This window comes from Halichoerus grypus, chromosome 1 (genome assembly GCF_964656455.1).
Source record: "Halichoerus grypus chromosome 1, mHalGry1.hap1.1, whole genome shotgun sequence".
In the NCBI taxonomy this organism is placed as follows: Eukaryota; Metazoa; Chordata; class Mammalia; order Carnivora; family Phocidae; genus Halichoerus; species Halichoerus grypus.
Window position 1 is genome coordinate 213,309,175 of NC_135712.1, and position 19,908 is coordinate 213,329,082.

General features: G+C 57.1%; 1 protein-coding gene across 2 annotated transcripts; it reads left to right on the top strand.

The window, feature by feature from the left end:
• Positions 1-8,108: 8,108 nt before the first annotated feature.
• On the top strand, positions 8,109-18,188 carry UBXN6 (UBX domain protein 6). 2 transcript variants are annotated; one of them, XM_036116020.2, is made up of 10 exons: positions 8,109-8,267; positions 11,128-11,291; positions 11,619-11,683; positions 12,457-12,585; positions 15,306-15,403; positions 16,005-16,080; positions 16,768-16,852; positions 16,952-17,302; positions 17,412-17,560; positions 18,038-18,188. In XM_036116020.2, exons 1-10 carry the CDS (start codon positions 8,185-8,187, stop codon positions 18,164-18,166), a joined length of 1,329 nt encoding a protein of 442 aa, XP_035971913.1. In that variant the 5' UTR covers positions 8,109-8,184; the 3' UTR covers positions 18,167-18,188. The 2 variants fall into 2 exon arrangements, with proteins under 2 accessions (XP_035971913.1, XP_035971914.1); XM_036116021.2 differs by lacking the exon at positions 8,109-8,267 and adding an exon at positions 8,539-8,631.
• Positions 18,189-19,908: the final 1,720 nt, after the last annotated feature.

The following is a 19,908-nucleotide window of genomic DNA, read 5'->3' on the forward strand; positions in this document are numbered from 1 at the left end:
AGAGGGGCGCCGAGGGGGCGGGGGCGACCGCCTGGGCAGAGAGCCGGCGCGTGCTTATTGGACTGCGCGCCTCCGGAAGTCCCGCCCTCCGGCCTTCACGGGCGGGAGACGCCGTCGCTCAGGACCACGTGCGGGGATAGAGGAGCACGGGGACCAATGAGAATAGGGGTTGGAGCTGAGCAAGTTAACGGGATTGGGTAACGGGTAGAGCCAAGGGGCGTGACCCAGAGGCCTAATGGGAGCGGGGCGTAGGTTATGGGAGGTGAAAGGGGAAAGATGGGAGGAGGGAAACGGAGACTTTCAGGGAGTGGTTAGGCGGGTCGCCAGGCTTCTTCGGGGCGGGGCCTAGGGCAGAGGGGCAGGCCATGAACCTCCACAGAAGGAGGGCTTTAAGTAGGAGGCAGGCTATTGGCTGCCACCGAAAGAAGGCCTAATCCACGTAGGGGGCGGGGCACCGAAGGCGTCCCGCTCCCCGGAGCCGGGGGCTGAACAGAGAGCCGCAGGCCATTGGCTACCACTCCAGAAGGCCTCAAGGTAAGGAGCGGGCATTGGCTACAATGGGGGGCGGGGTTTAAGCAGCTCTTCGCCATTGGATAATGTGATAGAGGTTCAACTCAAAATAGGGACGCGCCATTGCCGGTCCGAGGGGTGGGGCTCGGGGAAGGGGCGGGGCTTGGGGCGTTCTTGGGATAAACACCTACAGAGTGCACCGAGGACTCACTTCTTCACTCACGGAAAGGTTTTGAGCACCGGTTGCGGGAGCCGCAAGATACCCGATATGGCTGTTCATTCAAGAAAAATGTGTTTCGCACCCCGTGGCCGAATTCCTTAGCCTCTGTGCCTTAGTCTACCCACCTCTAAAATGGGATTCGTAATGGTACCAATCTTGGGGGGGCGTAAAAGTTAAGTGACTTCATCACCCCTAAAGCGCTGTAAACTGTGCCTGGCCATCAGAAATACTGGGAGCACTAGATGCTGTTACCTGCTCTGTCAATTTCGTTCTAAGGAGGGCTCTTGGTAGGAACTCGAAGTAAAGGAGCCAGAGTGCTTAAGAAAATGCTGAGTAGTGGGGGAGGGACCAGGAAGGGCTTTCTGGAGGATGTAGTTTAACTGGAGACTCGCAGGGTTAATAGAGATTGGCCAATAGAGTGAAGTGGATACAGAGAGGGCACTCAGGGCGGAGGGGATAGCAAATGCAAACGTCTAAGCTAGAGAGGATGGAGCAAGTGAGTGGGGCAGACAGGTAAGGCTATAGGGGTCCATGGAGGACCTATCCTAGTGCCTTGTGAACATGTGTGAGAAGTTTGGCTTTTACTTTAGCTTCCTGGGAAAACACTGGAGAGATTTGATCACAGGGTACAAAGATAATACTTTAGTCTCAAGATACATCCTTATGCACGTGAAATATAGCTCAAAAAGACTTTTGTTTAAAAGTTAAACACAGGGACGCCTGGGAGGCTCAGACGGTTAAGCGTCTGACTTCAGTTCAGGTCATGATCCTGGGGTCCTGGGATTGAGTCCCTCATCGGGCTCCCTGCTCAGCAGGGAGCCTGCTTCTCCCGCTGCCTCTGCTGCTCCCCCTGCTTGTGGTCTCTTACTTTCTGTCAAATAAATAAATAAAATCTTAAAAAAAAAAAAAAGTTAAACATAGACTTAGCCACATGACCCACCGATTCCATCCCTAGGTATCTACCCAAGGGAAATGAAAACACATTCCCCACAAATACCTGTACACTAATAGTCATCACAGCATGATTCACAACAACCAAAAAGTGGAAAGACCCAAGTGTCCATCAACAGGTGAATGGATAAAACCAATGTGCTATATCCTTACAAGGAACACTATTCAGCAATGAAAAGAAAAGCAGCACCGACACACACTACAACCTGGATGAGCCTCAAAAACACTATACTTAGTGAAATAAGCCAGACAAAAGGTCACATATTCTCCAACATCATAGGCCATTTGATGGAATGTCCAAAAAAGGCAAATCTTTCAAGACAGAAAGTAGTTGCCTTGAGCTAGGGGTAGGAATCCAGAGTTAAATTTATAATTTCATACAAAGGGGTATGAGGTTTCTTTTTGGGATGATGGAAATGTTCTAGATTGTGGTGATGGTCTTACTACTTTGCAAATATACAATGAAATTCATTGCATTGTATCCTTAAAACAGGTGAAATTTAGGGTATGTAAATTATATATCAACAAAGCTGTGTCTAAAAATGATTTCCCGGGCTAAGAAGGACTAGAAGGTAGAATTGTCAGATAAAATTCAGAGTGCCCAGTTAAATCAGAATTGCAGATACACAACAAATACCTTTCCAGTATAAGTATGTTCTGTTTGTCTCATGCAATATTTGTGACATGCCTATACTAGAAAATTATTTGTTACACATCCAACAACATGCATGAACCTTGAAGACATTATGCTCAATGAAATAAGCCAGACACAGCAGGACACATCCTGCAGGACCCCACTCCCAGGAGGTCCCCAGAGGAGTCCTGTCCACAGAGACAGAGAGGAGATGGTGGGAGCCAGGGCTGGGGCAGGGGGTGGGGAGTCCGTGCTTCATGGGGACAGAGTCTCAATTTGGGGAGATAGAAAGTTCTGGAGACAGAGGGTGGGGGTGGTTGCAGAACAGTGTGAGTGTGCTTCATGCCACTGAGCTGTGCACTTAAAAATGGTTGAAAGGGTAAATTTTATGTTATGTATATTTTACAACAGTAAAAATATAATTAATAATAAATATCATCAAATAGAAATACCTGATTCATAGTTCTTTAAAATGGTTAAAATTGTAACTCAATGTTATATAGATACCATTAAAATATTTCTTTATCAAAAATTCAGATCTAGGGGCGCCTGGGTGGCTCAGTCGTTAAGCGTCTGCCTTCGGCTCAGGTCATGATCCCAGGGTCCTGGGATCGAGCCCCGCATCGGGCTCCCTGCTCAGCGGGAAGCCTGCTTCTCCCTCTCCCACTCCCCCTGCTTGTATTCCCTCTCTCGCTGTGTCTCTCTCTGTCAAATAAATAAATAAAATCTTAAAAAATAAAAATAAAAAATTCAGATCTAAGGGGTGTCCTATATCTTATATTTGCTAAATCACACAGGAGACAAATGTGGAAGTTGAACAAGGAATGAGGAAAATGGTGAGGAGGGGCCTGAATTAGGTAGGTAGAGAGACTGAGGCCCAGAGCGGGGCACGCCTTGCCTGAGGTCAGACATGGAGTCCAGGGGCTCAAATGTCATGTCTGCAGGTCCCCCTTTCCAAAGCCCTCCTGATTCTGTGCATACATTTCCCCCAGACCTTGAACCAGGGCAGAAAACCAGACTCCCTGCCCAGACCTCATTGAGCTACATTGAGCAGCTAGGAAATGAGGAAGCTTTGATGAAAGCTGGGGACGGCGTGCTCCCAGAAGGTGGGGAGGGACCCCCAAAGTGGCAGGCTGAGGCAGGAGAGGATCCATGTCTTCCTGCCAGACCAGAGGCCAGTGAAGACAATGGTTGAGCAGTTAATCATCACCTGAGGAGGTTACTTCCTATTCCCTAAAGTTACTTCCTGTTTCCTAAGAAATGGGGCCTGGCACCTGGCCAGAACAGGCAGGCTGGCACCACCACTGCCCTCCCAGAACGGCAGGACACAGCCCCCTCTAACCAGCAGGTGCTCTGAGCACCTACTGTGTGCTACAGACTTGGTCCCCAGTTTACTGCGGGACTATCATGAGGAAATATTTACTACCCACTTAGCCAAGTACAATGATAAGTAACACTTAGGGGCACCAGCCTGGCTCAGTGGGTAGAGCCTGTGATTCTTGAGCTCAGGGTCATGAGTTCAAGCCACACGTTGGGTGTAGAGATCACTTAAAAATAAAATCTTTTTTTCTTTTTTTTTTAAAGATTTTATTTATTTATTTGACACAGAGAGACAGCGAGAGAGGGAACACAAGCAAGGGGAGTGGGAGAGGGAGAAGCAGGCTTCCTGCGAAGCAGGGAGCCCAACGTGGGGCTCGATCCCAGGACCCCAGGATCATGACCTGAGCCGAAGGCAGACGCTTAACGACTGAGCCACCCAGGCACCCCTAAAATCTTTAATAAAATAAAAATAAGGGGTGCCTGGGTGGCTCAGTCGTTATGTGTCTGCCTTTGGCTCAGGTCATGATCCCGGGGTCCTGGGATCAAGCCCCACGTTGGGATCCCTGCTCAACGGGAAGCCTGCTTCTTCCTCTCCCACTCCCCCTGCTTGTGTTCCCTCTCTCACTGTCTCTCTCTCTGTGTCAAATAAATAAATACAAAATCTAAAATAAATAAATAAATAAAATAAATTCTTCAAAAAATCAGTAACATTTATTGAGCAGCCAATATGTTCCAGGCCACATTATTATTTTTATAACTTTTTTCAAAGATTTTATGTATTCATTGGAGAGAGAGAGTGAGCAAGAGAGAGAACACTAGCAGGGGTAGGGGCAGAGGGAAAGGGAGAAGCAGACTCTCCTGACGAGCAGGGAGCCCGACGTAGGGAGCCCCATTCAGGGCTCAATCTCAGGCAGGACCCTGGGATCATGACCTGAGCCGAAAGCAGAAGCTTAACAGACTGAGCCACCCAGATGCCCATCTTTATAACGTTTTGAATCATTTCCTTAAATGTTTTTTCTTTTTAAAAGATTTATTTATTTATTTGAGAGAGAGAGCACAAGCAGGGGAGGGGCAGAGGGAGATGGAGAAGCAGACTCCCCGCTGAGTAGGGAGCCTGATGCGGGGCTCCATCCCGGGACCCTGAGATCATGACCTGAGGCAAAGGCAGATGCTTGAGTGACCGAGCCACCCAGGCACCCCTATTATTATTATTTTTTTTAAGTAACCTCTACCTGCAATGTGGGGCTTGAGCTCACAACCCCAAGACTGAGAGTCGCACACTCCACCAACTGAGCCAGGCAGGTACCCCCAGGCTGCATTATGTAGTATGTTTGTTTGTTTTTAAGATTTTATTTATTTATTTGACAGAGAGAGAGAGACAGAGAGAGAGGGAACACAAGCAGGGGGAGTGGGAGAGGGAGAAGCAGGCCCCCCACCAAGCAGGGAGCCCAACTCGGGTCTCGATCTGGAGGACCCTGGCATCGTGACATGAGCCAAAGGCAGATGCCCAACGACTGAGCCACCCAGGCGCCCCTGCATTATGTAGTATGTTATGAACGTAGTTAATTTCATTCCCATGTTAGTTATTTGTCATCCCTGCTTCCCAGATGGGGAAACCGAGGCAGTGGGGTAGCACTGGGGGTTTGGAGCCCCCCCCCCCCCCACCAAGTGTTGGATTCTACTTACCCAAGAGCTTCTCCCCACCTGAGCTGTAAGAGTAACATATTCATCTGTTCCGGCCCGCTCAGTGCCAGGGGAAGTTCCAGTCCTCCTAGCCCAGCCTCCTGCACTCTCACCCGGGGGGTGGGAGGTGAGAGGATGGGGATGCAGAATCATAGCCCACTCAAGACCTATGCCTCAGAATGTACATTTAAACAAGCTCTCCATGGGACTCCAGTGTGCATTATGATTTGAGAAGCACCTCACTGAAGTGTCATTAGATCTGCTGGTCCTGGGTTTGAATCTTCTCTCTGCAAGCTGTGGGGATATGGACAAGTGTGTTTGGAACTTTACAACCTCCCCTGTCAATTGGTGAGAAACATGAGTACTTATCCTTAGGGTCGTACAGCCTAGGGGTTGCTTTCCTTATCTATTGTTTAGGAAACAAATTGCCACAAACTTGGTGGCTTAAAATAATGCAAATTTATTTTTACCATTTTGGAGGTCAGAAGTCCAAAATGAGTCTCACTGAGCTAAAATCCATGTGTTGGCCAAATTGTGCTCCTTCTGGAGGCTCTAGGGGAGAAACCGTTTCCTTGCCTTTTCCAGCTTCTAGAAGCTGCCTCCATTCCTTGGCTCCAGGGCTCCTTCCTCCATCTGAAGACATTTTCCCAAAGAAAACATAGATGGCCAACAGGTACCTGAAAAAGTGATCAACTAATTATTAGGAAAATGCAAATCGAAACCACAAAATATCATCTGATACCTGTTAAAATGGCTATTATTAAAAAGACAAGAAACAGGGGCGCCTGGGTGGCTCAGTTGGTTAAGCAACTGCCTTCGGCTCAGGTCATGATCCTGGAGTCCCGGGATCGAGTCCCGCATCGGGCTCCCTGCTCAGCGAGGAGCCTGCTTCTCCCTCTGACCCTCCCCCCTCTCATGTGCTCTCTCTCATTCTCGCTCTCTCAAATAAATAAATAAATCTTTAAAAAAAAAAAAAAAAGACAAGAAACAAGTGTTGTGAGGATGTATGTGGAGAAATAGGAACGCTCATGTACTGTTGGTGGGAATGTAAATTCGTATAGCCACTGTGGAAAACAGTGTAAAGGTCCCTCAAAAGATTAAAAATAGAAGTACCAGGGGCGCCTGGGTGGCTCAGTTGGTTCAATGTCTGACTCTTGGTTTCGGCTCAGGGCATGATCTCAGGATTGTGGGATGGAGCCCTGAGTTGGCTCCAAGCTTGGCACAGAGTCTGCTCATCCCTCTCTCATCCTCTGTCAAATAAATAAATAAATAAATAAATAAATAAATAAATAAATAAAATCTTCTAAAAATTAAAAAAAAAAAAAGAAGTATTGTAACCCAACAATTACACTTCTGAGTATCTGAAGAAGGCAAAAACACTAATTGGAAAAGATATGTGCAACCCCCATGTTCATTGCAGCACGATTCACAATAGCCATCTATGGAAACAACCCAAGGGCCCACCGAAGGATGAATGGATAAAGAAGAGGTGGTATGGATATACAATGAAATATTACTCTGCCAAAAAAAGAATGAAATCTTGCCACTTGTGACAACATGGACCGACCTCAAGAACATTAAGTCAAACAAGTCAGGCAGAGAAAAGCAAACAGTGTAGGATCTCTCTTATATGTGGAATCTAAACAAAGAAAGTTAAGAAGAAACACGAAGAACCCCCCCAAGCTTATAGGTAAGGAGAGCCCATGGTGGGTTGCCTGAGGCAGGGGGCTGGGAAAAATGGATGAAAGAGGTCAAAAGAGAAAACAAAACAAAACCCAGATGAACCGAAGCTACCACCGTGCCTTTTCTCACTCCTAAAAAAGTAACTGTAGTTCCTTTATATTATATGATGCCCAGACACATCAGCATTTCCCCCGTGGTCTCAAAAATGGCCTCCCCTTTCCTGCGCCTGCCCCCCTTAAGTGATGCTGCAATCTGTCCCCACCCGCCCTCCCTTAGTCCCAACGTCCACCTTTTCTCTCTAGCACTTAACCCCATCTGCTCTGCCACAGACTTTACTTATCGCGTTGTCTGTCTTCCCAACCCCATCCAAAACACCACGAGGTCTGCGAGGTCAGGGAATGTGTGTCTTCTTCCCTGCTGGTACAGAGCCGACTCTCAGATATGAACAGAGCAAGTCATTATAACGTCTGACATTTATTGAAAGCTTTGTGACGGCATCGTGACCTTTACAATGGGGTCCTACGAGGTGGGTGCCAGTCTTATCCCCATTTCACAGGAAACCAAAGCTCTGCAAGGTTGGTTTGGGCTGCACCGGATTCTTCCCTAAATCCTGTGAAGGCCCTCAGGATGACGTTAGGGCTCCTTGGCCCAAGCCCCGTGGGGATGCGCCACCGTGGGTCCCCAGGTCCTCGCTCGTGCGCCCTCTCCCACGTCCCCCAGCACGTGTGTCCGAGAGAACCACTGGCGCCGGGCACGGGGACGGTCGCTACGGCCCTGAACGCCCCCACACTGAACTGCGCGGGGAAGCCAGGGAAGGCTGTCGCGCAGGGACAAGGTCAGGACCAAGCTCGGTGGGCCGGTCCCGCCCTATCCGTTAGTTCATCGCTTCGGGGAACGCGGCGCAGCCTGCAGCGGGAAGCGCGCTCGTCGCCCCTGGCAACGGAGTCCGGAAAAGGCACCGAGACGCGGCCCGAGGGTGCAGAGCAGCCGCCGCGGGCCAGCGAGGCGCGGAGAGCTAGAGAGGCACCCCCGGCCGATTGTCACGTGGGAGGCACCCTGAAGGCGGGACTTCCGGGGAACGAGGTATTTTCTTTCCGGTTGCTGGCTCCTGCAGGCCCCACCCCGACTGGGCCCTGCGCCCCCCCGCCCCCCGCGGCCCCCAGCCGCCGGGCCCGCCGCCACCATGAAGAAATTCTTCCAGGAGATCAAAGCTGACATCAAGTTCAAGAGCGCGGGACCTGGTCAGAAGCTCACGGAGTCCGTGGGGTGTGTGACCGGCGCTGAGGCTTGAGATCCGAGAGCAAGGACGGCACAGGGAGACCAGAGAGGGCTAGGGGCGGGGAGGGGCGTCCGAGCGTCTGGGGGTGGGGAGCGATCTCTGGGGGGCGGGGCACGGGGGGACGAGGGTGGGAGAAGGGAGAGGGGTAGCCTGCGGGGGTGGGGCGGGGGGGGGGCCGAGGCCCGGGGGGCGGGGCTGGAGGCGGGAGCTAGGGGGCGGGGTGCAGAGAGGTGGGGGTCAGTGGAGAAACCGTAGGGGAACATGTGGACTGGAAAGGGGCCCGAAGGGGCGTCGCCTAGATTTGGAGGAATCTAGGTGTTCAGAGACTGCACACAAAGCCGGGAGAAGCAAGTACAGCTGGGGTCGTAAAGAGTGGGGAGGCTTAGCACCCATGGCGGTGGGGGTCTGGGCCCTGGTTCTGGAGCGTGAGGGAGGACGGGGTAAGTGAGGTTAAGGCCAGAGAGACTGACGCGGTGTCAGAACAGGTCTCGGTGAATTGGGGGCGCGGGTGTCGGAGCGGCTTAGGAAGGTCTGGGAGGGAAATGGAGGCAGGGTGGTGGTGGAGGTGGGGAGCTGGAGGCATCTGTGACAGGGAGGAGATGGGGACCTTGTGGGCGAAGGTTGAGTCAGAAGGGAGGTCCTGAGGGCGACCCGGGAGGAGAGGGTAGAAGATGGAAGGCCAGTGGAGTGCACATCCAGGCCACTGTGGATCATCTGGGGAGGACTCGGAGAAGAGAAGGGCCAGGGGCAAGTCTGGAGACTCAGTGGGGAGGAGTGTGAAGAGCTGGAGCAGGGGAGGACGGGAGACGGAGGGCTCTGGTGGGCTGGGAAGAGCAAAGGAAGTGTAGAGGGGGCGGGGGCTTTGGGGACTGGGTGGGGTCTAGGAAGGGGAGTGGCTGAAGAAAGATGTCAGTCCTGGGTGGCATCCGTGGGGAATAATGGAAGGGTTTGTGAAGAGGTGGGCAGTGAGGGGTAGGCAGGGAGGCGGCAGGAAGGGAATCATGAGGCAGCGGGGGTGGGCGAGGCAGAGTGGGTACATGACATCAGGGCATCTGTCATGGGGATTGGGGGTTCCTGGGAGTGGGACAAAGGAGGCCCACTAGGGCCAAGTTCCTGAGTCAGGGAGGGAAGCCCAGTAGACCGAATCAGGTCCTGGGAGCCTGAGAGAGGAGGGCAGCTTAAGAGAGGGCCAGGGAGAAGGGGTGGACCAGACAAGGGGGTCCATTCATTTGTTCGACAAGTAGTGGGCAGAGGTGGGGGCTGGTGCAGCTGGGACTGAGCGTGACAGGAAGGAGGTGGGGGCCGTGTGGGTGACGGCTGTGTCAGACAGGAGGCCTGGGAGGAGAAAAGAGGGAAGTCGCGTGAAGATCCAGGCTTCTGTGACATGCTTGGGGCAAGACTGGGGGTTCAGGGTGTGTGACAAGTGCTGTCATGGGTAAGGGAAGGTCTCTGCTGTCTCGGGGCTCCGCGTCCGTTGGGGAGATATGGACAGATAAACCAGCACACGTGTGGTGAGAGATCAGGTGGTACTCGGGGCCGTGAAGAAAAATACGCTGGGTCAGGAGATAGCAAGTGATTTGGGGGACTGTTAGGGCATCCCGGAACCCCTCAGTGGGAAGGAGACATTTGAGCCGAGAGCCGGAGGAGGTGAAGTTCAGCCATGTGAAATTCAATCTTCACACACACACACACACACACACACTCACACTCACTCACTCACTCTGAAGCAGCCCAACCACTCCCAGACCTCCTTTCCTCATCCCACATGCAGACAGAACATTCTGGGCAGAAAGTGCAGAGAGTGCAAAGGCCCTGCGGTAGGAGCCAGTTGGGCCTGTGGGAACAACAGCAGGAAAGCAGTGTAGATCGAGAGGTGTGAAGGGCCTACAGGCCGGGGAGGCTTTAGGACTGTGTTGTGCGTGTGGTGGAAGGGCTTGGTGTAGGAGGGACAAACTTTGGCTTAGGTTTTAGAAGGATCCCTGTGGCTGCCCAGTGGAGCCTTCAAGAGTAAGGTGTCTTGAAAACAGGTGTTTTTATAGAACTAAATGTCACATGGGGCTAGGGTGGGGCTACGTGATCCATCTTTTCTTCAACGTGAGGTTGTCGGCTGTGGGCAGAGGGGCAGGGATGGGCAGGAAGCAGGTCCCAGAGGCCTTGGGCCACGAAAGGCCTGTGTATCTGAGCAGGGCAGGAGGAGTGAGGCCGCGAACCCAGAGCCTTGGCTGCTCAGAAAGTCCTGGGGTCGGGAGAGGGTCTTGAGGGAAGGAGGCAGGGCATGTGAATCAGAGCAGGGTGTGAGGAAGGACTTCTCCGCAGGGGAAGGCCAGGTCACTTCTGTGCCGTGTAGATCCGGGAGCACGCATCCCGTGCTCGTTTCCCCAGGTGGAGGCGAGCGCAAACCCAGCACCTGCCGTGTGACCTGGCATACTGCCGGGCAAACTGTAGGGGCTCCCTGAAGGAAACTTCGGGGCCTGGCTGCCGTAGATTGGCAGGGCTGATCTTGCTCAGGGGAGGGACGGAGGAGAGGAGTGACACCTTTGAGTCTGCTCGGTTCTTGAAGGAGATGGGTGCCTTCTCACTGCTGTGCTCTGGCGGGCCTGCCATTACCCCCGTTTAGCCGCCATGACCCTGAGGCCCAGGCCCATGCAGGGCTTGCCCCTGGGGGCAGAGCTGGGAGCAGACTTGCCATCTGCCCCCAGGGGATCTTCTGTGTTGGAACCATCTAGTGGCTGCAGGTGGCCCCTGGGAAAGAGGGAGGGGTCTGTCTGATGGGGCAGAAGTAGGAGAGGGACAGAGGCTCTTCTGTCTGAGCCCGTGTCACCTCAGTTTGCCTCTGCTTCTCCCCAGGGAGAGGGCCCCCAAAGAAAGACCCAACCAGCCAGCACTGCGGCAACCCCGCCAGGGACCCACTGATGAGGCCCAGATGGCGGCCGCGGCAGCCCTGGCCCGGCTTGAACAAAAGCAGCCAAGGGCCCGGGGCCCCACGTCGCAGGAGTCCATCCGGAACCAGGGTGAGCGAGGCCTGTGCTTGGCCCTGGATAGAAATAGTTACGTGACCAGCAACTTTGGGGACTTTAAAGTCTCAAGTCGTTGGGGTGGAGGGGAGTGCAGGGTGGAAAGGTGCAAGGGTGCTGGGGTCTAGAAGGCTGAGGAGGGGAGAAGGGCGCCGAGACACGGGTCATCAGGCATCAGGGGAAGCCTAGGGGCAGGGGGGAGGTGGCTCAGGCAGGGGGGCCTGAGCGGGGGAAGGACTCGAACTTGACCCACTCTGGTCTCGGGGGTGTGTGCCTGGGGACAGAGCAGGGCCTACAACCTGCCCATCTCTGCCCTGTCTCCAGTGAGAAAGGAACTTCGAGCTGAAGCGACTGTCAGCGCGAGCACAGAGGCCCCAGGGACCAACACGGTAACGACATCTGCGTGGCAGTGGGACACCCGAGGGGCGTCCTGGAGCAGGGAGTTGGTTCTCGCCCGCATTGGTCTAATTGGCCATTTTCTCATTACCAGCCGGGTGCCCAGCGCTGGGCTGGAAGCACATGATGCTGGGGTGGGGGACACAGAGGAGATGTCAGGGTGAATAGAGGTCATGTCTGGCCTTGTGCACAAAGGCAGTTTAGGGGAACCCCGCCTGGAACAGTGGAGGCAGGTTGTGGTTGAAGGTGGGGTTGACTGTGACCTTCACACTCAACTCCTGCCCTCAGCTGTTTTCTGGGGAGGTGGGAGGGCTGTCCAGAGACTGGTGTCATCATGGAGGCCTTGCTGGGGGAGGTGGGCTTTAAAGGAGAGCTTGGCAGAAACGGTGTTCTGAGCAGCCTGACCCTCGAGGTCTCACTGCGTTTTAGACTGGAAGAGGCTCTAGACGGTGCCTAGGGACGGAGGTCCAGAGAGCGGTCCGGACTCATCTAGGGCGCGGTGACTCCTGACTCGCCCACCATGGCCTCCTCCTCACGAGATCAGGGAACCAGGAGCAGCGGGCGCCACTGAGCGTTCGCCCCGCGTCCAAAGCCGCCACACACTTTCTGTTCCCGTCGTTCAGTTGCGAGCTGGCCCCGCAGAGCCGTTTTACAGAGCGGAAGGCGGCCGGGGGGCTCCAGTGCGGGGCCGGGGTGTCCCAGCGCTAACAAGCAGAGGGGGCGGCGTCGGGACCAGGGGCTCAGCCGCCTGCACCCCACCCCCCAGGTGCCCGAGGCCAAAGAGGAAGGCTCAGCCCACCTGGCGGTGCCCAGCGTGTGCTTCACGTGCCCGCTCACCGGGGCCACGCTCAGGAAGGACCAGCGGGACGCCCACATCAAAGAGGCCATCCTTTCGGTGAGTGGCAGCCCCGTGCCCCGTCCCCCCGCCCCCTGGGTCCCGAGGCCGGAGCTGCTCCAGAGGGGTGGGCGGCACGGGTCCTCGGTGACACCTCTGCCTGTGGACGGTGTCTGCTTTCGTCTTTCTGAAGAGGCAGTGCGTTTGTGGGGAGCGGAATTCAAATGCACCGGGGTGGGTGGAGAAAAGCCAGCCTTCCTGGAGGCGACCACCCCAAGTGGTTTCGGGCCCTTTCCAGAGAGAGGTTCCCAATAGGTACCGCCGTCGAACCCCCGCACCCAGGGTCCGAGCTTCCTGTCCCCGGTGTAACGAGCTCTGACGAAGCGGGTGGCTTCAAAGGGCTTCGGACGGCCCCTGCCCTCCCACCAGGCTGTTGCCCGCCCCCCGGCCCCCACCATTCTTCCCGCTTCTGGAAGCCAGGAGCGTGCCTCCGGTCCGACGGGGCTGAAGTCAAGGAGGCAGCGGGCCCGAGTTCCTTCTGGACGCTGCAGGGGAGAGTGCGGCCCGGCCTTGGCTGGCTTCCAGGCTGTCCCTGGTGTCTCTGTCCCTCCCCACAGCCCGCGCACCAGGCCCCGGCCTTTCTCAGGCCGCCTCTCTCCTCTCTTCCCCTTGAAGGGACCTCGACGTTACGCTTCACCCACCAGGATAATCCAGGCTAATCTCCCTATTTTCAGGCCTGCTGATGAGCAGCCTTAACTCCCATCTGCCTCCTTACTGCCCCCCTCCCGTGTTAACTGAACGTATTCGCAAGACCAGGGGTGAGCACGAGGGCATCTGTTGCGCCTTACCCCGAGTTCCCAGGTGTTAACGTTATTCCCCATCTGCTCCCTCACCCCTTTCTAGTTTTTTCTGAACCATCTGAGAGGAAGTTCTGCATTGTTAACAATTTCACCATAAGTCCCATGGCCGTTTAGCCAGCTCCTTGCTGAGGAGTGTGCCGGGAGTGCGTCTTTTACTGGTGGGAGCGGGGACGTGTCGCAGAGCCTGGGCCGCAGGTTGCTTTGAGTGCTGGGCTCAGTCCCGGGGGTGGGGGGGTGGTGGTGGGAGCGCTGGGCTCAGTCCTGGGGGGGGCGGGAGCGGTAGTGCCCCGGGGAGGGGGGAGCGCTGGGTGGACGCGTGTGTGCGGCGTGGGCAGCGGCGGCTGCTGCACGTCCAGGGGTTCGCGCTCCACCGCATCACGGTGCCCACCCCGTCCCTGTGGGTGTGCACACTCTTCGTCTTCACCCGAATTGATAGGTGGAAATATCTCGAGATAGTTTTATCGTGCATTTCCTTCATTTGGGTTCAGATTGGCCGTGTTTTCCTATGAGAATGCATCCTTTGCTCATTTTTCTGTTGGGGGGTGAGGCTATTTATGTGTATGTGTGTATGTATGTGTGTGTATGTTTAGGTAGGCTCCATGCCCGGGGCGCCTGGGTGGCTCAGCCGGTTAAGCGTCTGCCTTCGGCTCAGATCCATGATCCCGGGGTCCTGGGATGGAGCCCCACATCAGGCTCCCTGCTCGGCGGAGAGTCTGCTGCTCCCTCTCCCTCTGTGTGCGCCCTCTCTCTCTTAAAAAAAAAAAAAAAAAAAAGGCTCCCTGCCCGGCGTAGAGCCCAGTGCAGGCGATCCCACGACCCTGACATCAAGACCTGAGCTGAGACCAAGAATTGGACGCTTAACCGACTGAGCCCCCCGGGAGCCCCTGGACTTTTTCTGAAGTTGATTTGTAGGCACTGTTTGCATATTAGGGAAATCGGTCTTTTGCCTATAATGTGAATTGTGAATATTTTCCCCTGGTTTTTTACTTTTGGTTTGTGCTCATGGTCGCTTTGCCACGTAGAGGTTTTTGATCTTTATGATTAAATGTGTTGATCCTATGGCTTCTGGGTTTTGTGGCACACTTAGAAAGGCCTTCCCCACTTTGGAATTAAAATGATTTTTCCATGGTTTTTGTAGTGCTTTTCTGTTTTGAGTTTTGTAATTTAACGTTTAAAACTTTGATCCATAAAAACCATCTCGATCCAACTAGAAGCTCTCACCCTGTAGAGCATGAGGCATGAAGCCAGTGCTATTTTTTCCCTGATAGCTACCCACCTTCTCCTCCCCCAACACCCCCTTTTATTGAAAACACCTGCTTCTCGGTCATAGCTGTGAAGTCTGCCTTTGTAACAAAGCACATTCCTGTATGGATTTGGGTCCTTTCTGGACGTTCTGCTCCTTTGTCCCTTGTCTGCTCTCGGGCCCTGGTCCTGATTTAAACGTGGCCAAGGGTCTCCTGGAAACACCTGAGAGCAGCCTTCGGGGCAGCAGCTCTTCCCTGGGAGGCTGTGGTGGTTCCCGAGGAGGCTGGCAGGGCACTCAGGCCTGGCCTGGCCTCGCCGCGTCCTGAGAACACGCCCCCTCTGGCTGTGTGCGCGCCTCTCCTCTGCACACTGCTTTCTCTGCCGGGCCATGTCTGTGTCCCCCTCTCTGTCCCACCCTGGCAACTAAACTGGGAAACTGGGCATCGTCTGGCGTGTGATGCCCCCTCTTGCCTAGAGGTGAGGGCAGGATGAGGCCCAAGCCACTGAAGGGCTCTCTCCTTCTTTTCCTCTGCTGAGAACGCACGGTTGAGTGTGTTTCAGGGCAACGCTCCTGGCCTGCTAGGGGACCATTATCACTGATGTCACCTGAGTAGGGAGACCGGGCTGCTGGGGGGAGGGAGGGGGTGGCTGATGCATTTCCCTCCCTCCTCCCAGCACTTCTCCACCGACCCTGTGGCTGCGTCCATCATGAAGATCCACACATTCAACAGAGACCGGGACAGGGTGAAGCTGGGTGTGGACACCATTGCCAAGTGAGCGGGCAGCTGCCCTCCCACCAGAGTGTCGCCCCCCCCCAACCCCCACCACAACCTGCTGGGGGAGTCTGGAAGGAACACAGCGCTGGGAGTGCAGCCAGGCCCCCCCCGCGCCGAGCCCTCAGAAAAGGGGCTTGGCTTCTCTGGTCCTCAGTTTACCTGTCTGTAAAATGAAGGGGTTTACCAAATCGGGGGGTCCCAAGCTTGGCTTTCCTTTGGGATCATCAGAGGAATGTGTGAAGGAGGCAGGGTGCCACCCCACTCCCCTCCTCTGTTCGAACAGGCCTGGGGGAGGAAGGATGCCAGGAAGTCCATGCAGCTCACGAGCTGCTGGGGACCCAGAGGCTTTAGTGGTCCATTCTGGCTCTGTGTGCTGCACCCCACTGCTGTGTGTGTTGGTGCCCTCAGGGGAGGCAGGACCAAGGAGGAGGCCCGGGGTCGGTCCCCCGGTGGGCTGTGTCAGGGGCAGCAGTGGGGGCTGTCAGCACCAGGGGGTGGGCTTCGTGGGGCGGCCAAGGTGCGATGGTGCCCCTCTGGGGTCACTGTCACCACAAGGCCAGGTGGGACCCTTCAGCTGCTGCTCCCTGTTCCGCCCCAGGTACCTGGACAACATCTGCCTGCACCCCGAGGAGGAGAAGTACAGGAAGATCAAGCTGCAGAACAGAGTGTTCCAGGTGAGGCTGCCCCAGGCGGCCAGCGTGGCCGGGCCCTGCGCACGCACGCACGCACATGCACGCACATGCACGCACGGCGCCCCGGCCCGTGGGGGCCACGGTCAGGCAGCTGGAGGGCTCCTCCGGGGCTGGCGGCCGACAGGGGCCCGGGGCTTTGTGAACACGGGTGGTGTGTAACGTGGATTGTCTGCTCTGCGCACCACCCCCAGCGGGTTTTGGCTTTAACTTGAATGCTTCGGGAAGCCGTCGGCACTGGTGCGATTTCTCCCAGAAACGCAGACTTGGGGTTTCTGTGGAGAAACCTCAGGGTCCCGCCACCATGGCCCGTGTTAGCTGTGCCGCTCACAGGGCGCCTGCTGTCCCCTGGTGGCCGAGGCCGCCGCCTGCCCCCTTCCTGCCCCCAGCACCACACGCAGCCGGTCTCCCCCACCTCTGGACCCTCCTGTTGTCCTTTGGCAGTTCAGCCGCCTCCCTCACCTGCTTGGTGACCTCCGCGGGCCGCTGCTGGACGCCCTGCAGCCTGTGTTGGGGCGAGCGTGCTCCACTCTGGGGACGGCTTCAGCGGGTTCACCTCGTTAGCAGTTGCTCTAACACCAGGGGACTCCGAGCCGGGCAGGGTGGTCAGCGAGGCTAGTGGCCTCCCAGAGACCCCAGGGCCTCATGTGACCTCTGGCTCCACTCCCTCAGGAGCGCATTAACTGCCTGGAAGGGACCCATGAGTTTTTCGAGGCCATTGGTTTCCAGAAGGCGCTGCTTCCGGTTCCTGATCAGGGTAAGGGAGGTAGAGCAGGGTCTTGGCTGTGCTGGGAGGAGGGCAGCAGGGTGGGGGGCTCTCCCCGCGGCAGCAGAGTGACCCCTGTGCGCGCCCCAGAGGGCCCCGAGGAGTTCTACGTGCTGAGCGAGGCCGCCCTGGCCCAGCCCCAGAGCTTGCAGAGGCACAGGGAGCAGCTGCTGGTCGCCGAGCCCGTGCGGGCCACCCTGGCCCGCCAGCGCCGGGTCTTCCGGCCCTCGCCCATGGCCTCCCAGTTTGACCTGCCCGGGGACTTCTTCAACCTCACGGCGGAGGAGATCAAGCGGGAACAGAAGCTCAGGTCCGAGGCCGTGGAGCGGCTGAGCGTGCTGCGGACGAAGGCCATGCGGGAGCGGGAGGAGCAGAGAGAGATGCGCAAGTACACGTACACGCTGCTGCGCGTCCGCCTCCCCGACGGCTGCCTCCTCCAGGGTGGGTACCCGTGGGGCCGGCGCTGTGGCGGGAGGGGGGGTAGGCCCTGGGGTGCTCCCCGGGGGTGCTCCTGTGGACCTCAGCCCCACTGACTGTCCCGCCCACCCAGGGACCTTCTACGCCCGGGAGCGGGTGGCCGCCCTGTACGCGTTCGTCCGGGAGGCCTTGCAGAGCGACTGGCTGCCTTTCGACCTGCTGGCCTCGGGCGGGCAGAGGTTGTCGGAGGACGAGAGCCTGGCCTTCAACGAGTGCGGGCTGGTGAGTGATGGGCTCCCTGCCTGGGGCTGGGGGTGGCGGGGAAGTGTCTCTGGGTTTCCCTGCCCGGCACAAACTCCCCGAGAGGGCAGCCGGGGCCCTGGGTTCAAGTCCCACCTTCCCATGCACGTGCGGCATGCCCCCAAGTGCCGTGTCTCTGCCTCGGTTTCCCACCTAGAGAGTGGGAACACGGCAGGCGTGTTAGAGTTCTCCGAGGAGCAGAACCAAGGCAGATGGATGGGAGAGGGCCTCACTGGGGCTGGGGAGGGGTGGTCAGACCCTCCCTCGGGCAGACTGGAGGGACGGCCGCTGGCTGGGGTGTTCGCCGGCCCGCGGGAATGGGCCAGTAGTGGTGGGCGCGCTCACTGGCGGGGAGCTGCCCGGGGCGAGGGAGGCCCCGGCTCCGGCACCAGGGAATGAGCGTGAAGTCTCCATCACGTAAAGGCCGGAGTGGGGCTGAGGCTTCTTGTCCCACCGCAGGTGCCCTCGGCCCTCCTGACCTTCTCGTGGGACGCAGCCGTGCTAGCGGACATCAGGGCCGCCGGGGCCGAACTGGACTCGTCTATTCTGAAACCTGAGCTCCTGGCGGCCATCGAGAAGCTCTCGTGAAATAAAAGCAGGGTCGGCTTTAGCCCGCGTGGGTTTGTCTCATGCTCTCCTGCTTCCTCCACCACTACCCGCCCCCCCACGCTGTCTCCTCCCTCCCGGGGTCCCCCGCTCCTCCGGAACTGCCTGCCCTGGCCCACAGAGCACTGCGGGCATAGGGGGGAGGAGCGCTGGTCGGCTGCGACGTGTGCCTGGGACGGCCACCTGGAGAGGGCGCTTGGGAGGCAGCCGTCGTACCTGTTCACGGAGCCCCTGGGCAGGAGAGTAGGCCTGCGGCATGGGCCCAGTCCCTGCGGACTGTGGCCCAGATGGCCGCGGCTGGCCCTAACGCCGAGCCACAGGGTTGCTGGGGACAGCGGCAGTGGGAGATGCAGGGCCTGTCAGGACATGGTTCTGTGATTACTGAGTTACGAACCTGAATAAACGACATCGGACCAGGCTCCTGGTGCTGAGTTGAAGCTGTGCCACGCAGGGTAGGGGCGGTGGCCGCAGGGCTGCGGGCACAGGAGGCCCGTGTGGCTCCCGGGGGCTGGGGCCAGGTGAGCACCTGCTGAGGGCGGGCCTCCCAGAGAGCTCTTTTCTTGCGGGGGGGGGGGGTGCAGAACAAGGTCCCCACAGATGGCCCATCCTCAGCCCCGGTCCCTGTGGTGGCTACTTTATAGGACTAAAGGGGGTGTGCCTGTGATTGGTGATACCCAGACGGGGAGTGTCCTGGGTAGGCAGGTGGGCCCAGTGTAACACCTGGAAGGAGGTGGAAGGAGGCAGAAGATGCCAAGCTGCAGGGGTCAAAGGTGGAGGAGGGGCCACGAGTCCACATGGGCGCCTCTGGAAGCTGCAAAAGGCAGGCAGGTGGTCCCCCCTCCAGGGCTTCTGGAAGGAACTGGCCCTGCCCACACCTTGGTTTCTAACCCATGAGGCCCATGTCAGACTTTTGATTCCCAGAACCGTAAAAACAAGTTTGGTTTAAGCCAAGTGTGCGTGTGGTGTGTTTCCGCAGCCACAGGGAGTGAGGAACAGGGAAGCCGAGCCTGGAGCACGGGAGGCGCTGGCCCTTGACCACTCATCTGGACCGTCCCCGCCTCTCCCCCCAGGCCAGCCCCTCCCAGACCCTCTCTTCCCGCGCAGAGGCCTGCGCTGGCTGGTCCTCCGGCCACCGCCAGCTCAGTGGGGGACAGACTTGAAGCTCTGAGCCCCAAATGTGATTTCAAAACCAAAACTGCCTTGTAACCCCCAGCCAGCAAGTAGCCCCACACACGCTTTTTCTTCCCACCTGGGCCGCCAGCTGCTCTGTTCCCACACAGGGCAAGACCGGGGCCTGTCCTCTGCTGCCCCGTCTCGGTCCCCACCCCGCCCAACTGTGACTTGGCGTTGACTGCACGTGGTCAGGTGGCCAACTAAAACGGGTTGCGGGGGACCCGGCCGGCGGAGGTAGCCCCGTCCGCAGATGCAGCACACACACCTGTATTCGGATGCAGCTGCACCCCGCCTCCTGCGGGGAGTCCTGGCCTTCGAGTGCCCTGAGGGTGGGGTGGGGTCACCCTGTCTTGGCCAAATCCAGTGGATGCTGAACACTCCGGGGCGGGGGGGGGGGGGGGGGGGCGCAGGAACAGTAAGAACTCGACAGAGGGACCAGGCGTCCAGGTTAAATGGAGTCCATGAGCTCTGCCAAAATCTCAGTGCCCCCAGGCCTCTGATGTGCTCTGATCCCTCTGTGGGGCCGCTCACAGCCCCAGCACGGCTGCTCC